The sequence below is a fragment of the Hermetia illucens genome, chromosome 2 (genome assembly GCF_905115235.1).
Source record: "Hermetia illucens chromosome 2, iHerIll2.2.curated.20191125, whole genome shotgun sequence".
Lineage (NCBI taxonomy): Eukaryota > Metazoa > Arthropoda > Insecta > Diptera > Stratiomyidae > Hermetia > Hermetia illucens.
Genome location: NC_051850.1, coordinates 112599569 through 112624609, shown reverse-complemented (window position 1 = coordinate 112624609; position 25041 = coordinate 112599569). Strand labels below are relative to the sequence as shown.

At 38.7% G+C, this 25041-nt stretch overlaps 1 protein-coding gene across 2 annotated transcripts in view; it reads left to right on the top strand.

The window, feature by feature from the left end:
- Positions 1–23759, top strand: part of LOC119647690 (transcriptional repressor p66-beta) — an 83117-nt gene extending 59358 nt beyond the window's left edge. The window contains exons 2-10 of one of the 2 annotated variants that reach the window (XM_038048773.1): positions 5758–6393; positions 12583–12793; positions 15799–15903; positions 15962–16063; positions 16129–16327; positions 16506–16621; positions 16677–17238; positions 17299–17382; positions 22724–23759. In XM_038048773.1, coding sequence (XP_037904701.1) covers positions 5777–6393; positions 12583–12793; positions 15799–15903; positions 15962–16063; positions 16129–16327; positions 16506–16621; positions 16677–17238; positions 17299–17382; positions 22724–22851 — 2124 coding nt within the window. In that variant the 5' untranslated portion in view covers positions 5758–5776 and the 3' untranslated portion in view covers positions 22852–23759. The remainder of the gene's footprint in view (positions 1–5757; positions 6394–12582; positions 12794–15798; positions 15904–15961; positions 16064–16128; positions 16328–16505; positions 16622–16676; positions 17239–17298; positions 17383–22723) is intronic. The other variant, XM_038048774.1, reaches the window with a different exon arrangement.
- The last annotated feature ends 1282 nt before the right edge of the window (positions 23760–25041 follow it).

The window sequence follows — 25041 nt, the reverse complement described above, 5'->3', positions numbered from 1 at the left end:
TCGAATATAAAGGTTTTGTGTTCATCATATGTAAGAAACTTTCTCCACACATTTTTCCATTTGTATATGGCTAAAAACTCAAAATAACTTATTAACTTATTACAGACGCAAATATTATGCTCACCCTATATGCACGTATATAAATTAATCGTACATCTATTTTCGATTTACTTCGTCCGTTAAAGTATATATATTTACGTGTACAGTACGTATATTGAATACTGCTTGTTCAATATACAAATATATATATCTAACTTAGGCACTACCCCCAAAGCTTCATTTACATATACATATAAATACATACATATGGCTGTCTGTAGTAATTGACATTCTTCTTTTTCTTCAACCTTTGTCCCGTTCACAAGCGGGGTCGGCTCGTCGTGATCGGCTTCGCCATTTGGCTCTATTGGATGCTTGATCTGGGTGCAATCTCGAGGCTTTCAAATCCCCATCCAGCGCATCAACCCACCGTTGCTTAGGTCTGCCTTTTGGTCGTTTACCATCGACTTCGATGTTCAGACCAATCTTTGCAAGTGAATTCTCGTTTGCACGAATTGCGTGACCATACCATCGAAGACGCCTCTCTCGCAACTTTTCCACGATCGGTGCAACCCCATAACGATCGCGGATATCCTCATTTCGGATGTGATCTAAACGTGTGACGCCACTAGTCCAACGTAGCATCTTCGTCTCCATTACCGCAAGACGCCGTTCATTGTCTTTTATGGTCGGCCAACACTTAGAACCATAGAGAGCGACTGGACGGACGACATTGCGGTAAATTTTAGATTTGAGACGTTCGTTGATACGTCGATCACAAAGGACACCAGTTGTGGAACGCCACTTCATCCAGGTTGCGTTAATGCGTGAAGCAATTTCATAACGCAGCTCTCCATTGGCTGATAGCGTTGACCCGAGGTATTTAAATCGCTCAGTTCTGGGCAGATCACTGCCGCTGACAGTGATTGTGCCTGTTTCATGGGGATCAGTCGTCAAAAATTCAGTTTTGTTTAAATTCAATCTGAGACCGTGTTGCATGAGGCGATCATTCCATTTTTGAACAAGTTGCTTGAGATCATTTTTGCTATCAGATGCTAGGAAAACATCATCTGCATAAAACAGTGTGTAGGGCGCTGGACGTTGGATATCCCGTGTGACGGTGTCCATAACAAGGAAAAGAGGAGTGGTGAGAGGGCACTTCCTTGATGAACTCCAACAGAGACACGAAGCGGTTTTGATACACCCGCCATACTTCGAACTTTACTTTTCGGATCGTGGTAGAGCAATTGAACCCAGCGCACGAGTTCTTCTGGCACGAAGTGTTGTCGTAAAGCATACCAGATGAGTTCGTGTGGTACACGGTCAAACGCTTTCTCTAGATCCAGAAAGGCAATGTAAAGAGGGCGATGCTTCTCACGGTGTTTCTCCATGAGTAACCGCGCAGCGTGTATTGCGTCAGTAGTTCCGCAGTTCTTGACAAATCCGGCTTGATTCACAGTTATTTCAACTATTTCGCGAATACGGTTGTCAAGAATGCGTTCAAAAATCTTCATGGTATGGGAAAGTAACCGGATCGGACGGTAATTTGAACATTTTGCTGGATTACCTTTCTTTTTCCATATTGGAACAGTGGTACTTTCTTGCCAGTCAGATGGTGTTCTTCCTTCCTGAATAACCCGGTTAAAGAATTCACTGAGCCACAGTGTTGGGTCCCAGCTCTTCGCTTTCCAGAGCTCAGATGCGATGTCGTCAGGTCCTGTTGCTTTCCCCGATTTCATTTGTTTTATTACCTCCTCGACTTCAGTTGCGCTGACTGGTGGAACTGCTCCAAATGTCGGCAATGATTGTGGAATTGGAGGATGAGCAAATTCTTCAGTTGAAATCTGCTCGAAGTATTCTCGCCATCTATCCGTTGCGGCTCGACGGTTGGTAAGCAACGTACCGTTCTTGTCATTAACACAACAGAAGTGTTCGATATCCTGTGTGCGTTCATCACGGCTTTTAGCAAGTCGATACAGATCTCTCTCGCCATCCCGAGTGTCCAGTTTATCGTAAAGATTTTTGAAATGGTTCGCTCGGGTGACAGCGACCGCTTTCTTTGCTTCCCGGTTGGCATTCTTATAAATTTGCCAATTAGCAGGCGTTTTATCGTCGAGAAATTTGTGGTAGAGGCGTTTCTTTTCACGGACCTTCATTTCAACATCATCATTCCAAAGCCAAGTATCTCGGTTGATGTACCGCTTACCCGGCTTGGTGACCCCGAGGGTTGCAGAGGCCGCTTTGTGGATCGTGTCTTTCATTTGGTTCCATGATTCTTCCACATTCGTAATGGTTGGCAATCGTATGAGTGAGACCGCTTCTTCTTTCTTCTCACCAAATCGCCACCATTGAATGCGCGGCGGGCCAGTGCGTTCCTCACGCCGTTTTATCGGTGGCTTGATTCGCAGGACAGCAATCAACGGTCGATGTTGAGGTGCGATGGTCTCATAGGGAACGACTTTGCAATCAGTGACAGTGGTAAAATGTTGGCGTCTTATGAGAATATAGTCGATTTGCGTTTCATTGTTCCCACTATAAAATGTGGGAAGATGAGACAATCGTTTGATGAACCATGTATTCATAAGTACAAGGTCATGGGTGTCCGCAAAATCGATTATATTAGATTATATTATGAAGGTGGCGAGCCACCTTCATTGCGCGCTCCGAACCCCTTTCCCCCATGGCACCTGTTACCGTCTGCCTTTTCACCCACATGACCATTAAGGTCGCCGGCAATGATTATGTAATCGTCAGCAGGCACGTGACAAGTCTTTTCATCGAGAAGTTGCCAGAAGGCATCTTTCTCGGCATTAGGTCGGCCTGTCTGTGGTGCATACGCGGTGAAGAAGTGAATAGTGCGATCAGCTGATATAATGGTGAGCTTCATCAGCCGATCATCAAATCGTTCGACTTCTTTAATGGCATCACGGAAACCCTCTGAGATGGCAATGCCAACACCATATTGAGTGTGTGGGTTACCAAAATAGAGAAGTTTGTAGCCATTTTTACCGCGTTCGCGTTCAATGTCGCAGCTTTTGGAACCAGACCATCGGGTTTCTTGCAGAGCGCAGATGTCAATGCACCTTTTCCGAAGGGCTCTTGCGAGTTCCTCGGTCTTTCCAGTTAGGGTACCAACATTTAGCGTGCAGACACGTATTTGTTTTGTTCGTTGTGTGCGGACTAACTTGCTTACGTCCTGATGCCGTCCATGCGTCAAGAACCCTTGCCCATTTCTCGACAGGACCGGGGCCCGTCCTGCCGCGTCAACTGAGGTGGACGCCCTAGCATTTCTCCGAGGCCTGTGACTTAATCCGATCATCATGTTTGTAACGACATTCTATGCATTTTCTTGGTCGACCTGTCGCGGGGCCTGTCACCAAGAGAGATCAGGTAGGATTTAGCATAGTAGAATAACTCCAACTATACTCTATTTATCTCTTTCCCTGATCTCAGCATTTTATTTTTGTTTTACTGAGGATAGTACAGAGTACGTTGCCTCAAACCCTCCTCCTTTACCTGGGCTTGGGACCAGCATACTATGTTAATAGCATGGCGGAGTTGTCTGTAGTAATTGACATTGATATATAAATAATTAAAAAACCAAACCGAAATGTTTCTCTGCGACAACTCATTCGTAAGAGTAAAAGTTCCATCTTCTATAACTTTGTTAATAATAGTTCGGTTTCCTTCAAACTTTCCAAAGTTATTCCTTATGTTATCCTTTATGTAAGTACCAGTTTTGTAGTACAAGCACGAACTTAAAGAGGGTTTCCGGCTAAATTTCTAAAATGTTGTAATATACTTTTATTAACATTATGTATGCAGATATCGGAACGGGATGTATTTTGGCCTAGAATTGGTTTAGATACACCACTGTGATTTTTTTCAGATTTTTCGGTTGAATAGGCTCTGAGAACAAGACCTGTTACACTTTTTGTGGGTCTAATATCAAATGTGAGACTAGTTTCGAAAAATACTAATCAAGCCCTTTCATTTTTTACCCCATACTACATTCTGTGAAAAAAAATTGTGCACCCTCCATTCACATGTATTTGAAGCCCCTTTCAATTTCGATGTTTAATTCTTTTATGACATGCAGTAGACATTTCCTGTCTTTGTTGAATACAAATACAGCTAGAAAAGTAGCGTCTTCCATAGTTTTCAAGCAGCGATCCAGATGCTTTGGAGCAAATTCGTTCGTTAAAACCCACATTATAAATCTGTTTGTGTGCAAGTAAATTGGATCCTGAATCCGCCATCTACTTAATGGCGGACGGTGGAATGATGCAGTTGCTCCTCAAAATTAGTTCGTCCCGCCGTTAAGTAAACGACAGTGTCAGGGTCACTATATTCTCAAACAAAACTGTAGGTGTCTAAGCACAAACCAAAGAGGTTAGATATTGTCTTCTATTTGTAGTTAAGTCTAAAATTGATAGACCAGGAGCTTACTCCAAACAACAATTTTATTTTATTATTTTTTATTATTTATTTCGGGATCAACTTACTCCCTTCATCAGTACACAGTGTGCACAATAAAATAAAATTGTAGTTTGGAATAAGGTACTGGTCTATCAATCCCAAACCAAAGTTGTAAACCTGGCGGTTCAGATTATTATTATTCATGTCCTTGTCGGGCAATATCCCTACCAAAAGTGCTCTAACACACGTCAAGACATAGGTCCAAATTGGACTGTTCAGCCATCAATTATTATTATTATTAAATATCCTTTTGCTGAAAAATGTCCAACAATTCGATTCTATATGAATGATCATCAGGAAATTACATCCAATCTTTCATCGATTGTCAATATTATTGAGATTCTATACCATATCTAACTTAATTACGCAATCACTTTTATCTCCGTTGTGCCGAGTACATTGTACAGCAACATTACTTGTATAAAATATTACATTTCATAGATAACGATAAAGTAACGCATGTGCAAACCTTCTATCAATTTTAATCAGATATTTTGTACGTTGGTGTTTACTTGTAATATGAGCAGAGTAAGTTCCATAATCATAATTATACTGTATGTGAAGATAAGTTCTGATGTGGCCAGATTTGATTCTATCAGTTCTTCAGCATTCTGGAGGGAAAATTGTAACCCTCTCAACATGGAATTTATGCTATTTCTTGCCTACAAACGCAAATGGAGTTGCAGTACTCGTACATGAAATTCATAGAAGTCAAGAACTATTGGATTTCTAGATCAAATAATGAATTGAACAGCAAATTAAAGATTGATGTTGTTTCCAGTAGAATATTCCTTGCTAAATGTTTCACATCACTACCAATGGAAGGTACATTTAGTCTCTTTGTTCACTAGCGAAAACAGTCGTTAATTTGCAACCGCTATATATTATACAATGGAAGATCAATCTATCAGTTGACTTTTTAGACATAGTTCAAAGTATGTACTGTCGGCCATTAAATCAAAATATGGGTTTGCTTGAATATCTATCTACAGCTTTATACGGAAGAATGATGTAATATATTTGCATTTTTTGTGAAAGTAGCGCTTATCGCCTGAAAAAAACTATTTCCTAATGGAGAATCTTGTACATACATATTTAGATAACCTGTTGATAAAATGCTTCTTCATTAGTAATTTCAATGGACTTATTTATCGTATCGCCATAAAGATAAACTTTTATATCAATCCGTTATCATGAATATCCAATCTGATACAATTTTATGTTTGTTTGTTTTTTTAGGGTGTCAATAGCTTCAAATATGGCTAATATGGATATCGACGATGTTGTCGATCTAAGCTTAAGTTCAAGCCGGGAATCTCTGACAATATCGCCGGCATTCGCCCGTGATCTTCGTACACTTACACAAAATTCCAGTTTAACAATAACGCCAGCTCCACCGCCTGTAAATGCCTATGATCATATTGACGATGGACGTAGTTCGCGACGTGTCCTTCGACCTCGTACAGAGCCTAAATCATATGCAGAAGCCCCCGATATTGTCCTGTTACCTGCCAAAGTTAATGGGAGGCAACAACAAAACGGCAATGTCGATTCTGAGACTGACGATGAAGAGATGCCAACAATGATACCCATAAAAGAATTATCACCGGCGGAAATTCGAGAAAGGGAACGAGTTCTGCGAAAGCTGCGGGAAGAGCTAAGAAATGAAGAAACAAAATTAGTTTTATTGAAGAAATTGAAACAGTCGCAACATGTGATGAAAGAAAATTTAATTGTAACACCAGCCAATATGTCACCTACCAATCCATTAGCGGCGATACCAGCGGCTTTGACAAAAGGATCGTTGAGTGTGACACCCACAACGGCGGTACCACTTCCTGCACATTCGAAAAGTCGACCTGTGCCCCCTATAAGGTAATATTTTCACTTAATTGTTAAAGTTTTTTGGAGCCATTTTGCACGTCATTCATACCTACATCATATTAGATGTTGTTCATAGTAATAGCAACCCGGTTATTAACAGTATAGATTCGAAACTTTTTTTATACCACTACCGAGAATACTTTAGTCAAAAAACGTGTTCAGATTATGGAAGCTTTCGAATTTTCCATGGTATTATGAATATTTAATTTTAATTATTATTTATACTGTATAAGTCCTTGTTCCTAATTTATTTAAATTTCGCTTAGATATTGTCTTTCAAAGGACTTGAATTCTTTTCCGGAGACTTGGAATAACTTCTAGTTTCTTCCCTTATTAAGCTTGAGAGCTCCGCCCTCCTGGCCATGCACTTCGATTTTATTATTTGCAAGTCGTTCAACATCTCCTTAGGAAGTGAGAATCGATTTTAATAAGGCTTTATTTTTAACATTTATTTTTAACAAAACCTTAAAAAAGCAAATTACTTTGGCGAAGTCTTTTTACACTTTTCAGTTTTTTTCACCATTTTTTTTTTAATGTCCTTTCGCGTGTTTACTACTTTTTCAAGACGTCAAAAAGTATGAATTTGAAAGTTTGAGACAAACATCTGTTTGGAGGATGATCTGTTTGTTCAAATCGTTTTCCGAACCACTAGTTTGGAAATATAAAAAAGCCTAGAGAAAAACTTATGGCTGGACGCATATAATGCCTTCTTTGGAAATATTTTTTTTTCAATTTCATCCGTCTTAGAGGAAATTCACCTTCAAAAATACATTGCTGAATACGCTGAATCAGCCTTTGCACCGATAACATGATTAAGGTGATCATTCATTTCCGTAGATGGATCGCTAGTTACGAAGAAAATGTTCCTTTTGGGACACTCTTTAGCTGAGTTTTTTTCTATAAAATACTACTAATAAAACCAAGAACGGTTTCGTCCAGGGCAAAAGCAACTTATCAGACCTGCATCACTTCTGCCCTGGGAGTAGCGTGACCGAAAGTGGCAACATGTGAAAAACGCTTCTTTATGTAATCGCAAAAACACGGCAAGGGTGCGAATCATATCCAAGTTATATCGTCAACATTATGAGGGATGCTCAGTAAGTGATGCTGAGCTGGATCAAATGGAGAGCAACTTTTTGGTCCCCGAACCCCTCGTTTGGGGCGCAGCACACAAGCATTCAAAAATAAGGACTAACGGTTTCGTCCAGGGCACAAGTTATGGAAAAATATGTTAACAGAACTGAGGAATCATTAATAATCATGAAATTAGAAATTCTGTCACGTTGCCAAAATTTAACTTATTCCGTTGTTCTCATTAAAACCCATTGAGATACACAGCCGCAGAATATGTAATATATGATAAATTCACGATTAAAAAAAATGTATTATTTTTATCTGGGAGTGAAGTCAGTTAAGAGCGCTAAGTGCTGAGAATTTGTCTTTTTAATATTATCATATATTTAAAATTGCGCTTACCACATCTCCTTTTATCTAAACAATTAGTAGTGATTGCATTTCAATACTTCTCTAATTCTGGCCAAAATTCAAATATGCTCACTCCCCTGATTTGGTTCAAAGCAATTTCTGTTCGATCGAGTCAAAAAACTACTTCGTAGCATCTGCAACCGATACGAAGTATTGGAAAAACCAAAGATGTCTCTGGAGAACATCCGAAACACGGAATATAAAATTATTTCCTATTATTGGATCAAATGCTGGCATAAGTACATTGCAGTCGATGGGAGTTAGTTTGAAGGTACAATATCCATTTTGAACTTTCTGAATAAACTACGAAAACTTTATATTGAAAGTAGTATTCTCGTTTGAAAGTTTGTTCAACATTTCAATATTATCATTTGATTTGGATCAAACAGGGCATGGAATATAGTTACGGTTGCGAAAGCTTTTGGTAAAATTTGTTAATCGTTAAAATATATTTTCTTTCATTTTCGTCATTATAATTCGTTAGATCTCCTGAAAACTTGTCGATTATCGTAGATAATAAGTTATAAACTGTCGGTGTCCGTCATTTTTTAACGACGCCCTGTGAGTTGGGATAGTCCTGTGAGTTGTGGTTTAAGAATACACTCAAAGCCTTCCCTGCTTGTAAAAGGCGACTAAAAGCGATAAAAATTCGTGAACTAGCAACCTGCAAATTTTAAAATTTTATTACTACTGAAGCGTCAACAATGGCTCAGATAGGAAATCAGCTCACAGCAAAAACCTTTGGCTATCGAAAACGGATTATGATTGGTTTTTGAAACGTACCCACGCTCCTCGGCAACGGTAGCGAGGGTCCTCAGAATGTTCGCTTTCCCAACTTGTGCGAGATTTCCAGTGACATAAACTGGACAGTCTGGGCCTAAGGGAAGTAAGATGGTGGTACTCTCGAGAGTACCCCTCTCCCTCTTGCCATCATTGGCAATGCGCTTTTGTATTCTGGAATGCCAAGTAGTAGCAGGCGCTAAACCGGTGTTGGGTTGCTTCTGACGACTACTGCAAGGCGCATTCTCTTGACTTTGGAGCCGGTTTCTGACAGACATCTAACTTCAAGATTTCGGCTCAGGCCAAGGAGCATCAGAATTGTACAATGCTATGCATTAACGGAGACTTCTGATGTAATGGAGAAGGATGCTTTCTACGAGCAATTGAACGCGGTTCAGGAGAACTTTCCTAAAGGTGACATTGTGATCATGATGGGTGATCGGAATGCGAAGGTTGGATCTGATAACACCTTGCTCGGACATGTGATGGGGAAACACGGTCTTGGCGACTGTAACGGTAATGGTGGGAGGTTCGTGGATTACTGCAACTTCCACCGGCTCGTCATTAGTGGCACATTGTTCGAATACAGCGCCTGTCATAAGGTCAGTTGGGTTTCGAATAACCACCGCCGTACGAGCAATGTCGTTCGACAGTGGGAGAGGTAACTTGTTGATCGAGCGGCAGATCTACTGAGTAACGCACCTGAGAATATCGATGAGCATTGGACCACCATCAAAAATGCTTTTTTCTCGGGCGCTGCGCCGGTCGTTGGCCACATCCCGAAAGGGCGCCATAAGACTGGCTGACTGCGGAGTCATGGAAGCAGATCGATGAGACGAAAAGGGAGAATTTGCTATTGCGCTAGTCAGGGAAGCGGAAGATGCCACAGTTCGCAACGCATCAAGAAAAAGCTTGCGTATGGCCACAATTTTTTCCATGGTCCTGTGAAGGACGTCAACGGTCGACTTCTCATTCACGATGATGAACAACTGAAGAGGTGAAAAGAACACTTCATCAAGGTTCTTAACCGTATTGCATTCGATGAAATTATTCTTCTTGTGGATGAAATGACACCTTACCATGCGGATACGGACTACTTCTCCAAGCAGAAGAGAAATCATTTCGGCCATCAAAGCAGTCAAAGGTAGTAAAGTTGCCAGGCTTGACGGTCTCCCCGCAGAGTTATACGATTGTTCCATGCGGAATTGTAATTATATAATTTCGTTATGGTTTCTCTCAATTCTATTCAGTTTTGTTAAAAGTTTCTCAATTCTAGTATCTTTTTCTCCCTCTTTTCGGCGGGCTAGCTCAGCAGGGGAATTTCGTCTTCTTGATCTTGAGCCCCATGTCCGAACCTTGGCCGCGTCATTGATGTTTGTTCGCCTTTATCCTTATCCCTCGTGGTGTAAGCCTATTTTTCTTCTTTGGCCTTTGTCCCGTTCAGTAGTGAGGTTGGTTCGTCCCGGTCGATTGTGCTATTCTCCTAGCTCATAGGCCTGATCTAGGTGCTATGGAGAGGCTCTCAAATCATTCATCGTATTCAGTCATCGTTGTTTCAGTCGGCCTTGTAGTCATTTCACATCGACTTCGATACTTAGACCAATATTAGCCAGTGAATTCTCGTCAACAAACCATATCGAAGGTGCCTCTGTCGCAATTTTTCCACAATGGTTGCAAGTCCATATCAATAGCGCATATAGCATGTGATCATGGCGTGCTGTGCCATTGTCCCAATGTAACATCTTTGTCTTGTCATCTTTGCCGCGCGGTGTCATTCATTACCTTCCATAATCTACCAATATTCAGAACCATAGAGGGTGATAGGGCAGGCGACACTGTGGTTAATTTTGGATTTCGTTTATGTATCGATCAGAAAGAACACTAGTTGTGTAACGCCCATTCATACAAGCAACGCATCCCGTATGAAGGCCGTTTTTTGGCCTTTTTTAGAAAACTTTTGCGAAGAACTGGATAAAGATACAAATACGATTTTTTCAACATATGTTTATTTATATCTTGAGCGTGCATAGTAATTTTTCTAGCCCGATCGCATGGTTCGTTCTTGAAATAAAGAGCAATTTGGAGATGGGTGTATCTCCAAAAGAATGTGTTTTTCTGCTGCCACGATAGAGGGCGCTGTGATCATCTTAAAGAAGAAAAAAAGTAAACGGCATTTTAACGTGCAGACTTAACCACAATCCGCAAACTAGGATTATTAAAAAATATTAAAAGCTAAATTTTTGGCGCCGTGTTAAACTTTTTTTTTGTGAACTTTGGTGTTTTTTCACGGCTTCTTCAATGAATAAAAAAAAACTACTGAATGAATCGCAATTATCCTAGTTTGCAGACCGTAGAAATATGTTCTGAATATGTGGTGAAAATTTCAAAGAATTTCGTTTGATAGATTTTGGGCTAGTGGCAGCCGATTTTCAACATGTAGTTTCGAGAAAACGCTTTTAAAAAGTAGAATGCGATTTTTAGTCATAAAACCTTAACCGACCATTAATCTGTTATACCTACTCCATAAACTTTAAGATTCTTCAAAAAATACATGTACAGCCTTGGCTTCAATGCTTGTCCTTTTAGCGAAGTCATTCGAACGTTATTTGGGCCGATAAATACGAGCTTTATTACGACGATCGACATAAATCTGGCATGTGACTTATCACGTGTTTAACACTATAATTTCCGAACGACTCCGAATACCAAAAAATGACTTTGCACATATATTCTACATTACATCTATATGCAATTGATACCAAAAAAAATTCGATTCCTCGGATCCGATACACGGGATGACCCTTTTAAGTGGCATAGTTCTAGGCAAGTCGTGCCAGCGACTGTGATGGTGCCTGTTTGATTGGGTCTGGTCGTCAAAAACTCTGTTTTATTCAGATTCAGTCTAAGAATCAGTTGCAAGAGGTAACCATTCCACTTTTGGACAGCTGGCTCGAGATGGGTTTTCCTGTGAGACGCTAGTAAAACATCGTCTGCATAGATTAATGTATGGTAGTTTTCATAAAAATAACACGATATGAGTACAAACATAATCACCATGATATCCCGATAAAAGGGCCAATCGCAAATAACAGGGCCGAGAGCATATGCGCTCCCGGAATTATCCTGGAGCATAAGCTCTCAAGGGTCATCCCCCTCCATTAAGATGAAGTTGAACTGTTGGTAAGTATGATTCATCATACCTGAAATAGTTCATCGTGATTTTTTTACGGCAACAATGTTTTCATATGCTAAAAGGCAAATGCCGGAAGGTTGGACACCCTAACGCGAAAATGACTTCCAAATTTATGGTCAAACCTGTCAAACCATGGTTGGAGTCCAATGTAATGGGGGCGAGGGAAACGTTAAGAGAAGCGAGTTTGGACGAAAGTATTCTCTGTAACAGAGTGAAAAGCGAGAGAACCGAGAATTTGGAACTGAATTTATCTCTTTCTGGGGAAAGGCTATGGCTAAAAAATATCGAGTGGCCGTTTGGTCACATTGGTTTTGACTTTTATTCTCCGACATTAAATTCCATTGATGTCACTCCGACTGATAAGTGCAGATGGAAGCGAGGTTTTTTCAGTTCAAATTGCAATGATAAAGCAGTAATTATTTGAGGTGAGAGTATTTGAACTTCCTTCGGATTAATACTATCGCACTGATCGGTTCTTTATTTGTAAGGCCGTACTAAAGCTTGTACTTATCAGGGCATCTGGCCTGTATTGCTTTATCATAGTTTTCACATCTTAAAATCTCAAGATTAAAAATCCACCATTTCTTTCACTCAGTACAGTGTGAACTGTGCACATATATTCTGATAATAAATACATGGTAAATTTGTAACTAAATTGGAGATTGATTCAATTCTATTTATCGCAATCACCTTTTTATAAATTATTTTACTTTCATTTTCAGCAATAATCGAACCCAGTCAATACCAGGACGAACGAATGCAGTTCTTCCGCCTCCTAGATCTTCCTTACCTGGTGGTGCTACACTGACTCCTGGCGGACCGCCATTGCGAAACAGTTCAGGCCTCCCGCGAACAGGACCTAATCTAACTATAACACCGTCTGTGACAATAACACCCACGTCTGCCCCTCCAGCTGGGATAAAGCCACGCAATGTGAGTCGCCGTAATGTATTGAACCAACAATTCAGGTTTATTTGGTGTTTAGTTAATTAAGACAACGGGATATACAAAATAGCAGTTTGCGATGTTATTAGTTTAGTTCAACATAATTGGGTGAAAAACATTAAGCGGACTGTCCTTCTAGAGCTTTGAATTTATGATTGAAAGTTAAACATACAGCATTAAGGGATTCTGGATTGGAATATAAGAAAACGCAGGATAAAATTGTTATTATCAAGTTTTTTCACTAAATTTTGTTTTTATATGGTTTGTATTCCGTGTAGATGGTTTACAACAAATTATCTGAAAAAGATCAGGGGATCAGGCTTTCACGAAAATAGAAAGACTATATAACAGCCATTTATTTCGGATCAGAACTTTAGAGATGTAATAAATTTCGTTTTTTATACGGTTGAACAGAAAACATTATGAATCGTATAGAATGCAACATGAAGATAGAAGCAGTTACCAAAATAACTTATGCATACATTTGGAATCGTTTCCATGGATCTATAAATGACTATAATTCGCGTCCGAATTACAATGGCATAAATTTGAAACCTGTTCGTTAATCGACAGATATTTTCATCAAATTCCACCGTTTTTGAATGCCATTTAAATTTTATCCGCATCGCATTATTCAGAATCCATGCGAAATGTTTGCATTGATGAGACGTTGATACTACATTTCAGATTTTAATTGCAAACACTCGAATTTCATCTCTTATTAGATTCACTGCATATCTGAAATTTAGGGCTATGCGGTTTAGTTAGAGTTAGTTTGTATGCCTCCAATGAAATATGACTGTTCTCATAGACTTTGGGATGAGATGAAGAGATTATCCTGGGGATTAATTACAATAAATAAACATATATATAAAACTATAATTTATCAAATAATGGTTTATTAAAAGTAAATAATTTTAGTGTTTCTCATAAAGTTTCAAAACCAGTTTTCTATAAAGTATTGGGTGTGTGCATAATTTTTTTTTGTTTTTCCAAGTTCACCCCCTTAAAAGCGATCCCTTATCTGCAGCCCCATCGGGTCCAAGAAGATAATAGCCCTATTAAAGGAGGCCGCTACAGAAAGGGTAGTTGACCCCTAGTATCAGCCTTGAGAGTAGATCAAATTCATTTAAGACTTTATTTACCCTATGACTTCGATATTGCTTACAAAGCGCCGGATGCTTGTCGAAATTTGTTGCAACAATGTTGTAATCGAATGTTTATGATTGTAGTGGTTCCGACATTTTCGTGATAAAGAAAGACGAACGAAGATCAGTCAGTTCTAGAAGACCAAAGAGCTTGAAAGCGACAAATTGTTATTGGTGAAAGCTAAATTAACTAACTGAGGGAGGGATGCACCGTACCACTGTAGAAAAACGATTCTGATCCCTGGATTCTTCATGAGTTATCCCTCAGAAACGAAGAAAACCGCCTGACAAATTGCATTTCATACCTGAATAAAGTAAAGTCTTAGGATGTTCTTTCCTATTTTGTTACTGGAGATGAGGACTGTGTCCTTTACAAAAATATTAAACAATGCAGAACAGTAGGTAAAAAGATCGAAACGCTCCCATCGACGTCTTGAGCAACATTTTACCCCCCTAAGATTTTATTGTGTGTTTGGGGGAATATTCGACGGATTATTTACTAAGAACTATTACCATGAAATCAAACTTTAACAGGAGAAATAGAGATAACATCAGATTTTACCATGACAACGCTGAGTGCCACAGTGGCAAACTCATTCAGAAAACAATTGCGGTGTTAGGTTGGTGCCAGTTGGTCCAACCCACGCACTACCCTGATTGTTTATGAATATCTTAAGGTGAGCCTATTTTTATTCAGAGCTCCTTTGATATGCTATACGAGGTCCATTGGTAAAATTGTATAATGGCTCACACTAAACATGCTCTTTTATATTAATTTCTTTCCGGAATAATTTCTTTTCAAGCTGCTCGTACTTTTGAACGAAAGTTTAAGTTCCTCATGAATACCAACGGAAAACAAGACTATTGAGTAACTCATTTTTAAATTCTATAACAAAACTGCGACTGTCAGATCATTGGTAATTCTTTTGGGGCACGACTCCTTAAAAAAGCCAGGAATAACAAATATGTGGTTACCATAGCCGCACATGTTGCATCCACGCTTTTCCGAGAGCATATACTCTTCCTTCATTGTTCTACGCCACATAGTTCCAGGGCGACCCATTCGTTGGTTATCCTTAGATAGTATTTTCCATTGAATAGCATAAGCCGCAAATTTTAGCTCTTTCTAATGTGTAACATATCCCCCATATAATAATAGCACAGAGGGGCCTCTGGCCTCTGTTGGATTGTCTCAACAGTGAGATGCATTTCCAAGTTTTGAACAAAACAGTAAAGGTAGATTTAGCGCTGTTAATGAATTCATCGTGCGGCTTCGGTACCGGCATAAACACTCCTTATATCTACAAACTGATCAATCCCATCGATGTTCTGCCATCAAATGCAAACAGAAAGAGGGAGATGACTAGTCAAACTGAGAACCATGGTTCTATTGATGTTCCATGATTTGGTGACAGCGTCAGGAACAGCGTCAGGAACAGCGTAGTCGAGGTAGGAGGTAGGAGGCGAAAGATAGCATGTTGTCTATTGAATTCCAACCAAGAGTATAAAGAGCATCACCAAAAACGAGGTAAAAAGTGTCAGTGACAGAATTCAACCCTGGCAGAGTTCTCTTTAGTCTTTAAATTCTTCTGAGGTTCTATCTCGATGCTGTACGTGACGGGACGGGACGGGGATAACAAAGTTAACAAAAGGGTAATCCAATGCACTAAAATCAATATCATTCACACTAGTTAAATTATTATTTAAATTATAATGTTATCTTTTTGATAACCGAAAAAAAATTTGCTGCTGTTAAAACTCGCAAACTGCTAAAACTTCCAACTAGGCACATCGTAGTGTATAAAAATTATATTACAACAACTTGTAAAACTATAATGCAAGCAGCTTACTATTTCGGATAATTCAAAGGTACCTGGAACAACAATTAACAATTCAGTATCTATAACGCCTGCGCCTCCATTGTCGAACAGTAGTGAATCGGTGATAAAGGTTTGTCTGATTTAATATACCTTTGTTAATAGTAATAATATTTTCATAATTTTACCAGAATGAACGTCTTGTATCGAGAGATGATGGACAAACGCCAGCTCAAAGACAGGCTGCGGCGAAGCTGGCCCTTCGAAAGCAGCTGGAAAAGACGTTGTTACAAGTAAGTAAACATTTAACAAACAGATTTCGTAGAATGTCGACTGAATGGATTCTCGTTATTTGCAGATTCCCCCGCCAAAACCTCCTCCGCCCGAAATGAATTTTATTCCCAATCCTAGCAATACCGAATTTGTGTATTTGTTAGGGCTGGAACATGTTGTTGATTATTTAACAACAAAAGACAGAAAATCATCAGTTTTACCGCCTTTCCGATGTGCACAATGTAAAATTGATTTTACGCCAGTTTGGAAGTGGGAGAAACAAGGTAAAGTGAAAGCATTTGATTACCTTTTGAATTTCGTTTGCTAATTGCTAACTTTACGTTTCGATTTTTCGTTTCATAATGGATGTGAATGCGAAAATATTTTTGTAATCGTTCTTTTGACTCTTTAAGTTAAAATATGTAGCAATATTTGACATTTTAACATTTCTTTACTTTCTAGGTGGAAAAGAACCTAAAGTGATCTGTGAGCAATGTGTGACGACAAATGTGAAAAAAGCGTTGAAAGCTGAGCACACTAACAGACTGAAAACTGCTTTTGTGAAAGCACTTCAACAGGTTTGTACCAATCTATCGGTGTTATAAATTCTTTTTAATAATATCTACTCTCTAGGAGCAAGAAATCGAACAACGATTAGCAGCGCAAAGTAGTCCTTCGCCAGTCGATTCACATCCAACAACACCGGTTCCTCAGCAACCTTTACCCCCACCACCACAACAGCCACTTCCTTCAGCTCCTCAACCTCAGCCTCAACCTCCGCAACATCAACCTCCATCGCTGCCAACACAACAGCAAATTCACCAGCAACAACTGCAACAGCAGCAGTTGCAACAAATGCAGCAACCTCTGCCAACTAAGTCAATAACTCCCTCCCCAACTCCTCGTCCTACACCACCACCTCCCAGTCAGCCCACCCCACCGCCTCCCCCTCCTGCTCCACGGACACCACGTCATGAGCAGACTCCTACACCAACTCCTTCTTTTTCAATATCTGCTCCACCGCCACCATCACCGTTTGACAAATTCCCTCTGAATTTAGGCAATATACCGAATATACATGATCTATGCAATTTGGGTAGTTTGGGAAATCTGGGGAACTTAGGATCTTTGGCGAATACAAATCCTGCAGCAACTGTTGCAGCTATGCAAGCTCTTCACCAACAAGTTTTCAGAAGTATAACATACAAAGATTAATTTAACTAAGCAAATTAAATTTTATCGTTTTCACTCTCAGTTTTACAACAAAATCCCCAAATGATGCAGTTCACACCGTTATTGTATTCATACCACTTAACTATGGCCCATGCTCAAGCTGCTGGTAAGTAATTTCTTAATTTCAACGTATTAATTTACTTTTAAGGGATGTTGCATTTTTAAAAAATTGAACATCGTTTCCAGTCCGAAAAATACTTTCTATATTAAACGGAATTATTGCAAAATATTTTAGATTCGATAGGTTTTATAATATATGACGACTTTGGTTTGATCGGTAACATTGTTATTCATTTTGCTCTCAATTCAAGTCGCATGAAACCCTCTCTCCTAATCCGAACTTATGTAAATTTTAGTATTCAAATAAAAAAATTTTAAAAAAATTACAAAAATTTCGCCATTGTTATTAGATCCTTCTTAACTTCCAAACTGCGCGCTGAAATAACTCTCCGATAGCCTCAGGTTGCATGGTTCTGTTATAGGGAACGTCCGTTTCGAGTGCGTAGGAAGTCTTTAATGGTATGATAATGTGACACTGTGGTTATGTGCTCTAGGGACTAAAATATTGTAGTTCCCCGAAAAAAACGATTTTAGGATATACTTATGCTGGCTCCATGTTCATGTCTGCTTTTGAAAGGCGTACTAGAGTATTATACACTAGCATAACACTAGTTGGCCAAAAGTAATGTTGTCTATAATAGCAACAGTAAATCTGGAATGTGTAGTTTGTGGAAGAAATCTTGTAGTGGATTGGACTTTTCAGTAAATTAATGATGCATCCTGTATTTGAACCACCCGCTCCAAGCCTTCATTTTGTGTCCCGTGTCATCAGAACTCAATTTTTAAAAATGCACAGAGACAATTTGTTGTTATTATGTGTAATAGAGTAGATGAATTTAAATCTAAAAAAAACATGCTTATTTCTGAACGTACATCAGTCGCTTTTTTATGTGAATATATACAATTTTTTTACATACATGCCCATGAATTCGATTTGTAGTGATAATAAATAGTACATCCATTGATTTGTATTTGACTGCATTCTTTAATAAACGTGAAAATCGTTATATGGTCGTATATGCGAGGGCTTTGGCCGGAGCCTGTTGTATATTAAACTATTCACTATTAGTTGAGATAGAAATAAGGAACAGTTAGTGCCATATAGTTAGATCACAATCAGAGTAGTTTTACATCCTGGTACTGCTTTATGCTTCTCGTGATATAAATGTCTGCTAATTGTCCCCCGAGTTGCTGCCAAGAATGATTTACGAGAAACTATAATCCTGAAAAACTACTAAGAATGAGCGGAATGTGCTCTACCTCCAACATCATACTCAATTCCCAGAATTAATCTTATTCGCGTCTTATTCTGTTTGTCATCCATAGCAATTAATCTGATAGTTAACTGGCAGCAACATTTTTTTTCTTTCCCTTCTTTTTCGGAATATACTCATAGTTCCATAGCCTTTGGTATTGATTCCCTCATCAGATGTCTTCTAAGACATTATAAGGTATACCATGAAGAGAGGATTTTCCACCTTTTGAATCTGGTGTGTGCCCTATATATATAGTTGTAACTTAGCACATTAAATAGCAATGTCATATATAAGTAGAAGACAAGATTTTAGACTGATCTAACCATGCCCACCTCTACCGCCTATTGAGCATTAATTGTATAATTATAACCTGGGTCTGCTGAACCAATATCAACAGCACTACTACCAAACCCTATCTCCACCTCCACGTGGTGGTAGCTTACATAGGGATACCAATGATAACGAACTGCGGATTGTTCAGTTAGCAGTATCTCACGAAATGGTTGTTGGATGCACCCTGTTTGCGCGGAAAGCGGTCCACAAACATTCGTGGGCGTCTCCAGACGGGGCTACTTTCAACCAAATTGACCACGTGCTGATTGAACACCGCCACCTCTCAGCTTTGATGACTGTCAAAAGATATACGATATCGTTGGCGTAGTGTTCCGAATTACAACACCACCTACATTCCCATCTGACAATCAGGTGAGAGTGAATACTAAAACCATTCACAATACAGCCTTCCGTAACACCTATAAGGCTGAAATGGATGCCGCGATATCGGCAGCTAATAATTGTCCTGGAGATGAAACATCAACAAATGATCTTCACAACCACCTGAAGGGATCCCATCGAGACATCGAGATCAGATTATCTCTCTGCGGAAAGCGATGGAAAAACTGCTGGCATATGGACATTAGTTGCACCATCTTTTCATCGACTTTAAAGCGGCCTATCACAGCATAGCCAGGGTAAAAATGTACACGGCCATGAGAGAATTCGGTGTTCCGACGAAGTTGATAAGACTGACTAGGCTGACCCTGACCAATGTGCGAGGCCAGATAAAAGCACCAGGATCATTCTCGAGACCACTCGACATCAACAATGGTCTAACACAAGGGGATGCCCTATCATGCGTCCTTTTCCACCTGGCCATGGAGAAATTGATTTGCGATGTAGATTTAAATGCGAGAGGCACCATCCGTTTCAAGTCCACCCAACTACTGGCCTATGCTGACGATATTGACATTATGGGAAGAACAACCCGAGATGTACAGTCCAGATACCTTCATCCAGATCGAGCAGGCGGCGCAAGATCTTGGGCTGCACATAAATGAAGGCCAAAAATCAAAGATCGAACAACATCGAATCGCACTGGTCAAACGAAAACAATAAAGTTAGGAGACTACAATTTTGAGATCATTGCTTACAAAAACTGTTTCGCTCGAACCGTCTCACCATACGGTTAAAGCTCTTACTGTATAAGATTACGATTTTTGCCAGTCCTTATGTATTCCTCGGAAACCTGGGTTCTTAGCACACAAAATTGCCAATTTTTGGCCGCGTTTAAGAGAAGAATCCTCCGAAGAATTGTTGGGCCCCTATATGAGGATGGATGCCTCGTCTTCTTTTTCTACTATAGATATTGCCCTTATAGACTTTCTGGGCCGGATCTTCCTCATCCATACAGATTAAGTGACCGGCATATCGCAATCTGTTGAGCAGGATTTTACCCAGAACCAGACGGCCGTGGTATCGCTCATAGATTGCGTCGTTATGTAGGTTACGAAAATATGTCTCTTATTAATAAAACATGGTTAGGAGTTTCGGAATCGGCAGTTGTAGTAAAGGTATATCAATTATTCGTATTTCCGCCTAACTCGTACAAATTTGCCGATCGCCAGAAAAAATTCTGATAAAGGATAAAAGACGATGCATTCTAACCCCTCGGTAATTCTTATTATGTTTATGCTCGAAATAAGGAAGTGATAGGTGCGGGGAATTATGTAATTCCTATGAGCCAATAGTGAATTTTAACATTTTAGATTCTCGTTCCTTTCTACAATTCAGTTTCGTTTTCATTATAATTATGTCGTATTTCCATGCCTCCGAAAAAAATGCCCTCTCTATTAAATATATTGTAAGCATAATGCATCCAAAACAATACATCTACTCAAAAAATGATTTCCGGAAGACAGTGTAGGAGGCTGGAACCGAAATTTTCCCCGATGTGATTCAATGCCTTTCCAATTCCATGCATTATTGTCTTACAGTTGTAATTGCGTGCATAACATTAACATTGAGGTGTGAATTTGGTGTACCAATAATATTCGTACATAGGAATTTTTTTTTTATTTTATATCAAAATTTCGACAACTACAACCAGTGTGCACTGGTTTGTGTTATGTAGCTATAAGATGACTGAGATCAGAAGATCAGAGACAGTAGAATTCACAATTCTACTGTATGGAATAGCTTACGATAGAATTGAACCTTTTTTTGAATGGCTCGTAGATTGACGAATTTCGTTACTTAATTGTATCAAATTAGAGTATCCCGATGACACGAGGTAGTTATGACCTAGTAAAACCTTGGAAATTTCGCATAATAATATTGGCCCCTTTCTATTTACTGAGCCCATATAGCACTACAGAGAGTACTTTGGCGCGGCCAACTACACCAATCATTTTTTCAAGCAATGCCTTATGACTGACAGACTGGCTTCCCTAGGTGATAGTTTAGCCGACAATTACCAATGAGAATTCCCACTATGATTTGGAGGTCCTTTTTGGTGAGGTTTGAGCAATCCTTTGAGCGTATGGGTTCGTATCCCCAGTATAGTTCCATCCAGACCTTGTTGGACGAGCCGAGTGTATTCAGTCTCTCAAGGCATTTCCACACCAGTTTAGACTTCACCAGGTTGGATCTAAGTGCTTTGAGCGCTGCTTGGCTATCGGTGAGAATAGGTATGTTCTGCCCCCTGGAATAAGCTAGTGTACTTCCCCATTGGCTCAAAGTACATTTTCCTTCGACCAATGACACCGGCACCCGCTCCCTCTGCTGTCAGGGATCCGTCAGTGTACCGTAATCAGTTGCTGGTTTAAGCCGTATGTCGCAGCCACGCTCTCCCAGTTTGCCTTGTTTTTGCAACGTGTTTCAAACTTCTTATCGAAGTGAACCCTAGTTGTCATGTTATCCCTTGGTATCGATAATTCGGGATACCGTCTAGAAAGAATATCAATCTTCCTTCGATTTAGGCAGCTCCCCGCCTTATTCATACTACCGGCCATCCTGAATATTGCCCTCCTTGCCTGCATCTGTATGTGCAGATGGAGGGGGGTTAATCTCAGAAGGACCTCCAGGAATTCCGTTGGGCATGTCCTCATTGCCCTACTGATACACACGCAAACCAGCTTTTGGAGCTTATGTAATTCCCTGGATTGTGTGCTGAGTTCGGTTCTTTCTGCCCAGATTACCGCTCCATAGGTAATCATTGGCCTTACTATTGCAGTATATATCCAAAGTAGTATCTTCGGGCTGCAACCCCATTTTTTTTCGTGCTATGGATCTGGAAATCATCAGAGTTAGTCAATTATCTTTGTGGGAGCAGACAGCGCGCAAATACTGGTCCAATTTTCGTATTGAAGGCATATATCTTTTTTGAAATCTTAACGACTTCATGTCTACTATCGCATATTGTCAAAAGGGAGAGAAGAATGTTCACCACAGTTCCACCGTTGTTATCAAGAGAATATAATCACAAGCAATCACTTTCAACCTGCATTGTTATTTCTTGTGATAGTAACTGGCTAGACTCCCCGTCACTGAACTAATATAAATCAAAATACTTTCAAATAAAGTCCGTTGTGATCAATACGCTGTTAAAGTGAAGAATCGAAGACTATTGATTCGAAATTAATTCATTTTGTTTATTCGTGTCATCGAGATAATCGCTTTCATAACAGATATATCGCAGATTACATTTCTTTCACTCAATACAATTTTCCTTAAGAAACATAGCAGTTACCTTTGTTTTCGGTCTTTAATATCTTTTATTTTATTTGGAAAAGCTTTTGTTAATTTGTAAGTTCTGAATTGCCAGTTTGAAATACGATTTTTTTCTCATTCTAGCGGGAAAAAATCCTCCAACTTTGGCAGATATTCAGCGAGCCGCAGAATTGCAACGATATCTTCTAGAAATGATTCCTCCTCAAGCCCCAGGACCGAGTAATAGTCGTCAAAACAACTGGAAAACCTAAAATTCCGAGAATAAATATGGATTGCAATTTCCGAAAAGAAAAATAAACTACAAGAAGGACAAGAGAACTATTTGAATAGCCGAAATCTGTTATTCGAGAAACAATTTTAAAAAGCAACAATTTTTCTTAATGTTGAATCATTTGTGTTTAGCAGAATCTTTTCGCATTGAAAATCGGAACGATAGTAGTAGAGTTGATGGAAACACAAAGATGTATGGAACATAGCATGGAGGAAACTGTTATTATTGTAAGTTTAGTTTTCGTTCGTTTTTTAGTTATATTTGTTTTGAAATATTAGCTCAATCGCAAAAATCGCCGTTTAAATATAAATAATAGAACAACAAACTGATGATAGAGAAAAAGATGAAAACCCTAAAAAAATAAACATTTTAATGGTAAGATGTTGATTTATTTTTAAAATAATCATAATTATAATTATTTGATGTAAACATGAAGTGAAAATGAAGGCGATATAAATACTAGAACATTTTTTTCTATTTTTAGTATTTATTTAAATGAAATTTTATAAACAATAAACAAGGATAATAATTAATAACTATTATTATAACAATGAAGCTATTGAAATCGTTTCTGAGCGCTTTTACTATTATGTGTATATTATTTCGCCCCGTACAAATTAATTTTAAATGTAGCGAGAAATAAGTTGAAGTTATATATTTAATATCAACGAAATGCAAGAAAAAATAAATAATTTAAAGTCGTACATTTGGTCAAAAAGTGATGTGATACGCATATGAGTATGAATTTTGATTTTGAATTTTTATACATAATTTACTGTATGTTTAGTGAACTTGGATTAAACTTAGAGAATTTGTGGACATAAAATTGTAACGTTATTATTTATTTCGTACTTTGTATAAAGGGGTATTCAGATGGTATGAATCGAATGGAAAATATTTTATTTTAAAACACACACGTTTCGTACTGAAAGGATCTAATCTGATAGGTAGCACTCTTGGTTGGAAGAGAGGTGAGTAGCTAGGAAAGGATTGCACTGATGGAATGAGATCATTTTTAGGTTTCCTTCTCTGTCTTTATTTTGGGAGATATTCAATTTATAATTTCTATTTTACAAGAAAATAATATGTTGTCATTCTATCTTGATTAGTGCCTTTTACATACATATATATTTCTTGTCATTGATAAGACGGTTCGCATATCAGAAAATAGCAGAGGTTTCCGCTTGATCTATTTTGCTTTCTTGGTTTCGATTCTTTCAAATTTTTTTATAAAGTTTCGAAATCTATTAATGTTCTAAATATTCTGGAAGATGACACCACGATATGCTATAGTAGCACATTTTGTACTTCAACCTGTTGACGAAGATATGAAAGCATAAATTATAATCAAATAATGGAATTTGTAAGTTGAATTTCTGTTACTTCTGAGTGTACCACGAATATCGGACTCACTGACTATCTTGTCTTTGTTAGAGTGATCTTTTTTGAAGGAGGGCTTTTACGTATGATTAATCTACGGCTTAGAATATTTATAACCTCTGGTATTAATTAATGACCTTCCGAATTGTGCATCACCAGCTGTAAATGATATAACAATCAAATCAGAGTAATAATCACAAGCGCAATGCCGTTCACGTTGCCTCGTAGTGTACCGTTATTGTTTTGATTGAACTGCTCCAACACGTTTCAAGTTCTAGATCAAACTGGAGTGTTGCACCAACGATTGATATTACTATATAATTGGTACTTGAAGATATGTTCCTTAGAATCCCAATAAAATGGATTTCAGCATTTCCACATAATATTATATTTGTTAATACTTCGAATATATATATTTTTGTCAAGGATGTATTTTGGTTACAGCATTCAGGTCATTCAGTAGACCCCTCAATCATGGACTTCTTCATCGTGGCTGGAGCGAAGCTGATATATCCCTAACCACTACTAATTATGTTAATCTGTAGTACACGATGAAACGTTATAGCTTCTACATTAAAATTCACTAGCTCATTTTAACTAAATATCGATCGGATACATTTTTTGTACTCAAGTTTGGTATGTAGATTTTCAGGTACTATTTCGTGTGTTTCATCTGCATTTGTCTGAAAAAAGTCACCTTCAAAGTTCTTAAAAATTTGATAAGTCGGCCGCGTCAACGTAATCTATGATAGTATTCTAGATGACACTGGACGTATTTGATGCCATTGGA